General features: G+C 38.2%; 1 protein-coding gene across 3 annotated transcripts in view; it reads left to right on the top strand.

Moving 5' to 3' along the window:
* Positions 1–12,142, top strand: part of CNTNAP4 (contactin associated protein family member 4) — a 462,372-nt gene that overhangs the window by 413,080 nt on the left and 37,150 nt on the right. For all 3 annotated transcript variants that reach the window (XM_019478107.2, XM_059724866.1, XM_059724865.1), the window contains one exon: positions 5,015–5,233. In XM_019478107.2, coding sequence (XP_019333652.1) covers positions 5,015–5,233 — 219 coding nt within the window. The remainder of the gene's footprint in view (positions 1–5,014; positions 5,234–12,142) is intronic.

Genomic DNA, 12,142 nt, shown 5'->3' with positions numbered 1-12,142 from the left:
CTCAAAATGCTGACATTTCAAAATAAATGGTATAATCAGGAGATGGAATGCACAGATCCATGTAGGTGAATTCCAAATAGGAAAAACTCCATTGCCGTGTTCACCAATCTGATCCAGTCTCTAGCCTTACATACCTGTATTTACACATACAGTAGAACCTAGTTATTTGGTAGGGCTACCTTGCTGTAAAGATGAGGGTTTATAAAGTTACCATGGGATATACAATGGATGAGGTGCTCCCATTATTTGCTACAGCTTTTATTTCAAAAGACAGCCGTGCTCTTATCAGCTGCTCAGGACTGCTGCTGAGGTCCAGCTGAGAGGAGAAGCAGTGCCCACAGCAAACTGCTGAATGGTTCATCCTTAATTTGGCAACCTGCTGCAAAATAAACAGGCTGTGAATCATTTGGATGCCTGGATGATCTGTATTCTACTGTATTTATATCATGTCCCTCAATCTAATCACAATCTTCCTAAATTTTCATCACTCATACACATTATTAAGATGACTTATGACTAATGGAACAAGAGGAATTAATGTTGGTAGTGGAAAACCCATGCTAAATTAAATGAGTTACATCATTCAATTATTTTTAGATTTATGCCACAATTCTGCAGGAAGGACAGAAAGGTTTCTTCACTTGGACCATAGTTACTTTCATTCTCTTGAGAATTAGACCTGTTCCAAAAAAACCCCTTAGGTTTGTCCTGAATGGCTGATGGTAAAGATAGATAAAGATGATAAAACCAGTCAGATGTTAATGGTTCTGTTGCCACAGAGTTGTTTTTTTAGATTTCTCTCTCTCAGTTTTAGCATATTGATACTGTGTAGACTCTGTCAGAAGCTGGAAATATATGGGTTACTAGATCTAAGTTACTTAGGGAGGTGTTAGGGTCATTGCTGGAATTGATAATCAGTTAAAGGAGGGCAAAATGCTGACCTCTCTCTAAAGAAGTAGTTATTAGGAACATTACAGAAAAGCTATCTTTGAACATGGAGAATTCCTCCCAGTATCATCTAATATTAAATCACCCATTGCAGAAAATGATTATCAAGTAGGTTGTGACTAAACAGGTCCAGCAGTATCTGGATTCCTCAGGTCTGCTTTGACCCCAGTTCACTGAGTTTTAATTCTGAAGACTGCAGTAGTGATATTGATTCTTCACCAGCATTGATGTTCAATCTTATTCTTTAACCTCTTGGCACTGATGTTCAATCTTATTCTTTTGAGTATCAACTACATTTGCCAGTTAGGTGTTAGGAGGTTCACACAGTACACTAAAGTAGGTAATGATTAACTGTGACTTTTCGCTGGCTACATTAATTTCACTCTGAGTGTTCCATAGAATAAATGTATAAATATTCCATGTATTAACCTTTCTTAAAAGACATGCATTTTAGGCCAGGAAGGAAGTACCAGTTGTAAGAATCCACAGCTATATGCACATCTCGTACTACTACTAAACTGCAAAGAGATGACAAATCCAATTCTTGACAGATTGGGACACAGTTGAAGATTAGGTAGCTGAGAACTAATCCAGAAAAAGTTCCACCATAATAGGTGGAAGTTCATAATTTCCTAAGTTCATCATTTGTTTCACAAGAAGAAACCTTAAAACTTTAGCAGTCGTGCTTTCAGATGTCAGAATTTATGGCATGCAGTTCTTATTCTTGGTACTTGGCAAGGAGCTCTAACTCCTTTTCATATGAATGGGGACATCTGTCACCCATGAGGCATATTTACTTCTACATATTTTGTGAGCTGCACCCTCAAACTATTCTGAAATTGCAGCAGTACAGACTGTGGCAGTGTGTTTTATAAGGTTAATTATGAAGACAATGTCTGACATGTATGCTTAAAAAATGCCTAGTAGCTACTGCAATGTTGGCTTTGGCCTATAAATATAATTTATCTTCTTCTAGGGGTACAGCAAATTAAATAATTGCTTTTATAAAAATATAAATTTTCTGATTTTAACAAAAGATTTTATGGCCTTGACTATTCGACATTGCTTGGAATCATTTAAGGTTTGTTTTTTTTTTCATAATAAATTCATTACTAATATATTGTAATGTAACTCACCAAATTACATTCAATATGTTATTAATGGGTCAATGTAAATCAATGTCTTATATTTGTCTTGTGTAATAATAAATAACAAAAATTAAAATGTCAGGTTTGGGACAGCATTTAAAGTAAGGATATATTCAAAATGATTTAAAACTTACTATACCATTAATACTTAACATTGCATAGTAGTGCAAAGTCTATTTTTAACATTATTATGGCTTAATATTTGACCTTTATTTATAACTTACTGGTTTTAAGGCTTTTAAGGCTCTATCCTTACTTTTGCCTGACCAAGGAATGTCAGATCAAGATTCTTATAGGAAATTTCTAAGCTGTAGGGCTGTTCATTTTACAAATAATCATGAAAATTACACTGCATCAGGGTATAATACATTATATAGCACTAGTCATCCATGGGAGAAGAAAAGTATTTCCTACATCTCTCTCTTAAAATACAGGGACTGAATCAACCCCTATAGGAAATATTTGATTACTAGTTTTACAGAGTTAGGAAGAATGTGTGCTATTGTCTTTAATCAGCCACTTTTCCAGATTTACTTATAGTTTTCAATATCATTCTTTCATTTGGATATTTCAAACATTCATTTTAAATTGTGTCGGCATTAGAGACTGCACAGCCACATTATTTATCGGGTCTATTATCTAATTTGCCATCTGACAAGCATATTTTGTTTGTTCGAAGCAGAATTTGTGTTTTCAGGCTTCACCCAAAATTGTCCATTGGAATAAACCCCTCCCTCCTCCGTGAAGGAAACATTCTGCTGAATCTGTGTCTGATTTCATGGAATTTCTGCTGATTTTTTTTATTCTCATTTTTTTCATATAAAAGGGGGAGACTGATTCAAAAATAAGTCTATCTAGTGAGAACTTTCTCTATGATTTATTTTACTATTGAGCTATTATTAAACACCAACCATTCTATTCTTTCTGCTCCATATAATGAATTGATTTTTAAGCCAAACTGGTAATTGATTTCAGAGGGGAGTTCTGCTTAAAAATAAGTTGCGATATATGGCTGCTTTTAATTAGAAAGCAAAACACCCATGTACTTGTCTTACTTTATTGCAAGGTTCTCAGCAGAAGCTGTTTTGTGCTGATTTAATAACAATTCAGTCCCTTTGTTTTCAGTAGGATTGCATGACTTTAGTATGTCAGTGTGAACATTGGCCAAAGTGGATTAAAGGCATTATATAAATGTCAAGATAACTTTAAAAAGAGGAAAAATTAATCTCTAAGACAATAACCCCATCTACTTCCTAAACGATTCAAAAAGGCCTAGAGTTTTGTTTTAAAATTATGTTTGTAAATGTTTAATTTCCTTTGACCACCTCTAAATCTTATTGCTTTTCCCTTGGAGTCTAATCCAGAGTCTACTGAAGTTAATGGAAATATTTTCTATTTGCCTAGTCCTATAGTTCTTTATTAATACCCTTAGCTAAAGTTACTGAGAGCCTTTTGATAAGGCATCACTTGTTTGATTTTTTTTTTTTTTTTTTTTTTTTTTTACATTATTTTAAACAGGATACGTGTTTGTACACACACACGCATAAGATATATACATGGTCCTTGGTGTTAAGGAAGTTATTAAGCAGAAATCTTTTTTTATGGAAAATACTTATAATTAATCTTCCCAGCTCAGACATTAAAATATGTTAACAACACATATTTTCAACATTGTATTTTAGCTTTAAATACTTTCTTTGGCCATGCCAAAATGTTGGAGTACTTTTCCTTAAACAGCATTGGCATTAGAAAAGAAACATTATATGCCAGGTCTTGCTATCTAAAAAACTCTAATTGCTTGTTGAACCATAATCTTCTAAGGATTGTTCATCAGTGGATATATGTTGATTTATTCTAGCTGAAGGTCTGCCCTATTATTGTACTTTGTAGTGGAAGCTTACATGTTCAAAAATATGTGAAGAAATTGTGGCCAGTCAGTTCCTATTGACTACACATATGAGAAGTCTGCTGAGTGAGTTGTTCTACCTTAAGGTCAAGATTTAACATAAGCTGTACTTAAAAAAGCTGTTCAAAAAGAGATTTACAGGCAGCAATATACCAAGTTTTTTGACTTTGGTATACTAAAACTTGATATAGCTATTTGGGGTATAAAATGTATCCCTTCTCCCTTTCAAAGTTCTAAGACCTATGAAAAAGGAAATTGTAAAGAGTTAAGTATATTGTAGAATAATAGCAAGATAATTTTGTTTGTTCTAGAAGCATTTCACCTCCAAATGAGATTCATTTAATTACCTTTTTAAGTGATGGCAATGCACAGACATTATAGTACTTTTCACCAAAAGTTGAGAGAGAAATTGTGAGTATTTTGCTGGTTGGCAAAAATTCATTTTTTTGATAAAATACATAAATGCTTTACATAACCTAGTATATATGTTCTGTAGGCCAAAATATGTTCTTCTTTGTCTGTGAAAATTGTGGTAACATATAACAAACATTCTACCAATGTGTAGATTTGATTTTGTTAAAGGAAAAAAAAATAATCAGTGGTGGTGATAAGTAAAATTTAAAGCTTCTGATGACAACCAATTAGCATGTTGGCAGGACATGTTTTTTATCCAAATTGAAAGCTAAGGAAACTAGCACATTTTCTGTTTTATGACTAGCACACTCACTATGAGGCCTCAATCACCTCAGTGTTCATGCTGTAGGCAAACTTTTGCTTTCAATACCTGATGATATGAAGAGTGAAATGTGTGGATGGGTCTGCTGAAATCAAGTTTCCACATAAAACAAATAATCTTACTATCTCATAGCTAGAAAGAAGAAATATAGGATAGACATTTTGAGACAGTACCTCTCTGTGCCATTTAGTGACTTTTACTTTTGTGACCCAAGTTTCTGAACATTTTTACATGTGAGTTAACTTGAGCAAACTCTTACCTGGATTATGCTTTTAGCTCCTGCTGCAGTGACCTTTTCATTTGATGTGGGAAATGGACCTAATGAAGTTACAGTGCAATCACCCACTCCCTTAAATGACAACCAGTGGCATTATGTGAAGGCTGAAAGAAACATCAAGGAGGCATCATTACAAATAGATCAGCTTCCTCAAAGGACTCACATTGCTCCATCTGATGGGCATATCCGTTTGCAGCTCAACAGTCAGCTATTTGTAGGTAAGTGCCTTTATAGAACTTTCCTAATTATCAGGCTGTAAAAAGAAATGGTCACAACCAAGTGGCTTTTTTAGATGTAGTTAATACAGTGCTGTGAAGACTTTAATATAAAATCCAGTTGAAAATATGTCTGTTTTCAGAGTTGGCTTACAAATTCAGTACCTGAACCTATGGCTCTTATTCAGGTAAATTCCCAAGGAATCTGGTTGGAGTCTGCATGAGCAACAGCAGTGGGGTCTGGCCCTCTGCCTTTTAACTAGCATTTTTAGAAAAAGATACACATGCTGAGTTTAATTACTATTGTAAATGAGATGAAGGGACTGTGATTTGGTTTTTCAATGCCACTAGCAGCTCAGAAATATGTTGTATTTTATTTGAACCACCATAGGGGAGGGGAGGGGAGGGGAGGGGAGGGGAGGGGAGAGGTTGTATAACTTAAACAGTCCTGTTTTAACCATCATCTACATCAAATCTAAATATGTCATATGATGGTGGCATATAAATATTGCTACTACCATATTTAAATATACAGTTAAACAAATATGAATGTAATAATAAGAAACAAGTTAATGTTTGAATATATATATTTTAGGGCTATCAATTAATTGGTGCTGACTTGTGCAATTAATGGAAGAACAATTCACTTGTTAATGTTTTTAATGCATTAATCATGCATGTGGTTTAGGAGCCCATGCCTTGGTTCCTCTCCACCACCAAGGAGCTGCAAGGAAGCCCAGATGCAGGCTCTGGGCTGCTGCAGCTGGAAGGCAGGAAGGGCCAGACACACACATACAGGGGCAAACAGAGAGACCCGTGCATGCGCGCGTGCGCGCGCGCACACACACACACACACACATTTAGAGGTGCACTTATATATCGATGCCATATCAGGATGTGAAAGAGTTGGGAAATCAAGGCCTCCATGGTGAGGGAGGGAGTGGGGCAGGGAGAGCGGCAAGGGCTGGGGTGAATGGGATCCTGGGGCTGGGGCAGTTCATTTAAGAGTGCAGGGTGTAGCTCAGGGCCCCTAAGTGCACCCCCATAGGAGGGATAGGGGGAATGTGCCCCCTGATTTGTACATGGGGTAGATGTAGGCTGCCTGCTACGGATTGGGCTCTGTACCCTACTGCCTTTGCCCCTACTGCTCTGTACCCTACTGCATGGGAAGCCATGCAATGCCATGTTGCACTTCCCATTGCTGAGCAGGTAGGGGATGCAGCACAGCCAGTGTGTGGTTCCTGGGGCAGAGGCAGCAGGGTAGAGAGCCCCAGCCTCAGTGGACAGCCCACCTTCTCTCCATGCACAAATCTTGGGGGCACATGCTCCCCATGCCTCTCCCAGGTGTGCACAGTGGCCAGAAGGTGCTCCCCCATCTTCCTAGATAAGCAGCCCACAGCTCTGTCCCATGACCCACCCCAGCTTCAGGGTTCCATTCACCCCAGTCCCCGCCCCTGCCCCACTCCCTGCCTCCCCATAGTTTCCTCAATCCGTCCCCCACACCTTTTTTCCCTCCACAGACATACCTGCTGGGCACTGCTCTACATGCCACTGGGCTGTATTTCTGTAGGGTTACCATATTTCTAGTTTTTAAAAAAGAGGACACCTGGGGTGGGGGGGTAATATGATTGAGGGGGGCAGTGATATGCTCGTACCCTGCCCCTTCTCCTCACTTCCAAGCCACAGCCCCACCAGTCCTATTGCTGCCTCTCACTCCTGACCCACAATACCCCACAACTTGCCAGGGCATGCAGAGGTCCCTTTTCCCCGGGCTCCAGACCCTCATGTGCCGCCCCCCCGGCTCCAAACTGCACACACCCACCCACAGCCCCCACACATTCACAAATTCCACCCCCCCACACACCCCACCCCTACTCCCAACCATACAAAGTACCTACATAATTTTGAGTTTTTCTTCACATAATTTTGAGTTTTTAGCTGTGCGATTAAAATCTTGATTAATTGTGACTAATTTTCTTAATTACACAGCTATTCATGATCATTTTTTTTTAATCATTTGACAGACCTAATATTTTGGAACTTGAATAGCTTTTATGGAAGTTTTATTAAGCAATATGGATTTTATAAAAGTGTTAAGGATAACTACATACAACTATATGGAAGAGGAAAGGATGGGGACAGGAGGGGAAGGGGCATACTTCTAAGCATGGTGGAGAAGGGAAGGAGGAGTCTTCTTCAGCGACTTAAAAAGTGGTGCTGAAAAAAAGGGAACTTAAAAAGCATTTGTGTGGCTGCTGCTCCTGCTGCATGGTTGGAAACTGGAAGTGCAGCCATACCTCTGCACCCCCTCTGGATCTGCCCCTGGATGAAAGTCATGGGCTAAATGGAAAAAGCAACTCCTAAGGAATGTTTTCAATAAAGATTATGTTCTGACACACTGGAATAGGGTGTTTTGTGTTTAGATAAAGTGTAATGACATGAATGGAAAATGAACCACATGGTGGAGCGAAGACTTATGTCCTTTGCAAAGGATGGAAGAAGGTACAATAAAGATAACTAGATGTTGGTCAAAGATGTTGGTCAAAGTAGAGAGTATAAGACTTTCATAGTAGTTTAAATTTGACATTAAATAAAAGACTGCTATTTTACAGTGGGCATGTCTACACATGCATTAATGAACAGTAGTAACTGCACATTTAATTTAGTACGTGCTTAATGAAGTACTAACTAAATGCGTAGTAACTTGCGCTACTGCATAGTAGTGCTGATGCACATTTTTGTGACACTTACTGTACATTAGTCTAATAATACTACACAGTAGAGTATTAGCATGGTTTTTGACCGGCATGCTACTACGCAGTGTTATTCAGCTGCTGAGCAGTAAGTGTCTCATATAGACATTCTTTGAATTTAGTCAGCAAGAATTACAAGCTGTCTCATTTCTGCAGGTTTTGTTGGAGGTTCAGAGGTATGTAACTTAGCAATTTCACAGACAGGATTTACAAATTGTATGTCCAGCAGAAGGTGTTTACTAAATACTGTGATATTAAAAAGGTCATCTGCTTTCTAACTTCTATCCCCAAAAGATCTTTCTTAGCTTAAGAATTACTCCATAATATGGCACAATTGGTTCTAGAATAGAGCAATGATGTCTATTTGACATCTTCTGAAGATTTCAGGAGGAGCAAACCAGGGTGGTTTTTTAATTCTGAGTGGACAAAGGCACGTCCTTGCCCCCTGACTTAGGCATGTAGGCTCCAGAGAGGGTCCGGCATTGACACACATTGTTGTTTAACATTTCCTATTGGCTAATACTAGGCTGTCTTCGATTCAGCAAGCAGAATTTGGAGGATTGCTTTTCTGAGGTTCTTAACTTACCCTATGTACTTTATAGGGAACCTTTTTGCCTAAAATACAGTTTTGAATTCCAGCCAGATTGTGGGTATAATCCAAAATGTTAGGAAGTACAGATCCTAAATCCTTTATTGCAACTAGCCTCAAGTGCCCTGCCCAAGTCAGGACTTGGACTCACGTTTCCTTTCTTTATCCCATTATAGTTCCAAAAAATATTCTTTTTATGTTCATAATCACAGCCCAGTATGAGTGTCCTCTAAAAGCTATATGGTATACATCCATAACATCCAAAGGTTTTAGTTAAATTTAGACCCAGGTAAATTACATGGATATATAATAAGAATTAAAAAAGTTAAAAACCACGTTAAAAACTTTGTCAATTGGATTGGAACAGATTTTAGACTTCAGTCATAAATCACTGTATCTAATTACCAGGAAGCATACAAGATATTGTATCTTCATCAAGTGAATTATTAGACCTATACCTCTGTCAAGTATGTACAAATTCAAGGGCAGAGGATATTTACTAAAAAAATTCTAAGTTGATGGTATTAATAGATTTATTCTAAGGTCATATGAAGTTGAGCAGAAAAAAAATAGAGACAAAATCCTTTACAGATTGTTCATCCCTGCTATTAGTTCTAAATCTATTTGGAAAATATTGGTGGGATTGAAATGTTATTAACAAATGCATAATAGAGTAGCTTTATCACTTGGATTTAACTGGTCATTTTTATTGCTTTCCTTAGAATTTTAACTATGACTATCTATCAAAAACTGAGTTAGAAAGAAAGAAAGACTTTGACTTTTGACTTTTAACTACTTTATTCAGGGATTCAGGGTACAAAAAGTCGGCCCCTCCAGAGTCCAGCTCCAATACACAAAGCAAAGACAAACAAATTACCATCAAACCAAGAGCACCATGTCATTACCTTCCTTACATCATACTGTGACAGACACCTTCGCTGTTACACGTCATGCCTAACATGCCACTATGCAGTCAGGGCACTGTCCACACAGTCATACAGACCAAAGCCCTCTATAAACACATGATTCCTAACCTGCTGTATCCAATCATACATGTGTCAACACCTTCAACTTCCCACACAAAGAAAAAAAGCAAAAAGCAGCCTGGTGAGCACCCAGGGCACAGCACGATCTGGGTGTCACAGTCCACCGCCAAGCCTGCCCGGTTGCCCATGGTGTCGGAGCGCATATTGAAGATGGCCGTCCTCCACATGGCACAGCACTCCCTCAAGGGCCCAGCGTGCCTCCAAGTCAGGCACCACCTGCCAGAGCACAGTGTACTCAAACTCCAGTGAGAGGCGCACCTGCACCAGGAGGAAGAAAAGCCTCAGGGCATCGTTTGAGCCAGTCCTGGTAAGCCGGTTGCTGTGGCTCTTGGCTCTTGGCCTGACCTAGTAGAAAGTTGGACAGGCAGATGGCACCCTGATCAGCTGCCTGGGAAGGGTAGGGGCACATGTAGGTGTTTTCTAAGAGGTTCCTGCCCAGCTCCCGCAGCAGCGGCTCAAGGGTGACAAAGAGTGGCTGCAGGTGAGGACAGTCGAGGAAGGCATGAAAGAGGTTCTCTTCATCGCCCCCGGGGCAGAAGGGGCAGGCCATCAAGGCAGCTGGGTCAAAGTGGGACACCAACATGCCAGTGGCTAGGATGCTGTGCAGAAACTGCCACTGGAGGTCACCTGTCTTCTTGGCAGTTGGCAGCTTATACAATGTGAACCAAGCTGGGTGGGCTGGTGGGGAACCTGGGTGCCCCAGAAGAATGAAAGAAAAAAAAGAAAGAAACTTTCAGCATTTTTTTTATAAGTCTTGCTACCCATATAGTACTGACTAAAATAAAATGTAGCACTTATTAAAATAAACCCTGCATTTGTTATTTGAGAAAAGTCCTTTTTAGTTTGCTATTATGCAGTGTGAAGAAGAGCCACCAAATGGATGAATCAAAGATCCATGCAGGAGAAAGATACAAAAGACTTCTGATTCCAATCTTCCACTATGTAATTAAGTGTTTCTCATAAGACTGTAAAGAGGGTCTCATAAGACTCAAAGACCTGATTCCAGGTTCAACTCAGGTTGCTTTTATTAATCATTTCACAATAACTGTTTATCCTGTATATAACAGAACTATTTTGCCTCCTTTACACTAAAAACACCTCTTTTCAGCTAGCTAAGAGGCCTAGAGTCCTAACTATATGCACACATGCTTAATGCAAAGAAGGAAAAATATTCTGCTTTTGTTTGAAGAGCTCCTTATATACTGTATCTGTTTTTCTTTCTTTTCTGTGCTAAGACTCAGCAGGTCTGAAGACCAACCTCAAACAAAATGTATTTTTGTCCTTTATTTATATTTCTCAATATCTAAAGGAGTAGTGTGTACTTTAGTAAGCATTTATTTTCTATGTGGGTCTGGAACACAAAATTCTTCTTTTCAAGAAACATCACAATGACAAAGGAATGACTAATTTATTTGTTAGAGGGCCAATACAGTTTTACTTTCATTTCTAGCTTTGTAGACCCACCTCACATTGTAGAATAACCATTTCCAAAACTTATTTTATTTCATCTGAATAAATAATCCATCTTTTTTTCATTCAATTAGGCCAAGATAGATATCTTCTTAAACCTAACATAGATAACTTCTGTTAAAACTGTTGTTTTAGAGGAACAATGTATAATTATTCTTTAAAAAATTTTGGAGCAGATCTGATACAAAGTGACTTTTGTGTAAATTTATAACATTCAAATAGTGTATTAAAAGTATGGAAGACTACAAATTGACCTTTCTTCCTTTAAATATTTTTAAACTTAATTATAAATATGAATATGCCCACTTTGGAAAGCATTGCTGCCCCTTCAGAACTTGATTAAGATAACAATGTCCAGGTTCTATGGCTTCTATTATTATTGCTGATTTGAATCAATGTGAATCTGTAGTCTATTTTGCTTCAGAAGTAGCATACTCTGTACAGCATTTTTAACTTTTCAGGAACTCCCAACCTGTTCATTTAATCAAGCTGAATTTTTACTTTATCTGTTTAGCATTTTTCTTAATTAAGGGATTATCAAACATACTATTTTATCTTTTTATTAAGTGTACAATTACTCAAGAATTTCTGAATCTGCTCAGGCTAGTGAAAACATCTCATTACCAGTGGACATCCTTAGAGGCTTAAGACTGGCATTAGCAGAATCACTGCATATTAACATATGATTCTGTTTGCATAGTAATTTTCATAGTTATCCAGAAGTCATTTAGTTGTATATTTAAAATGTAACCTTTTGAAGGGGAAAAACTAAACTTATAATTTATTTATTTGTAAAACATATTCATCTTGGGGGTTATATAAATAATAGTGCGGAAAAGGCTAACGTGCTCAATGCCTTTTTTTGCTTCAGTCTTCACAACAACGTCAGCTCCCAGACTATTACACTGGGCAGCACAATCTGGGCAGGAGGTAAGCAGCCCTCAGTGGTGAAAGAACAGGTTAGGAACTACTTAGAAAAGCTGAACAGGTACAAGTCCATGGGGACTGATGAGATGCACCCGAGGGTGCTGAGGGAGTTGGCTGATGTGAGTGC

The sequence above is a fragment of the Alligator mississippiensis genome, chromosome 3 (assembly GCF_030867095.1).
Source record: "Alligator mississippiensis isolate rAllMis1 chromosome 3, rAllMis1, whole genome shotgun sequence".
Taxonomy (NCBI): Eukaryota; Metazoa; Chordata; order Crocodylia; family Alligatoridae; genus Alligator; species Alligator mississippiensis.
This window is presented reverse-complemented; position numbering and strand designations above follow the sequence as displayed.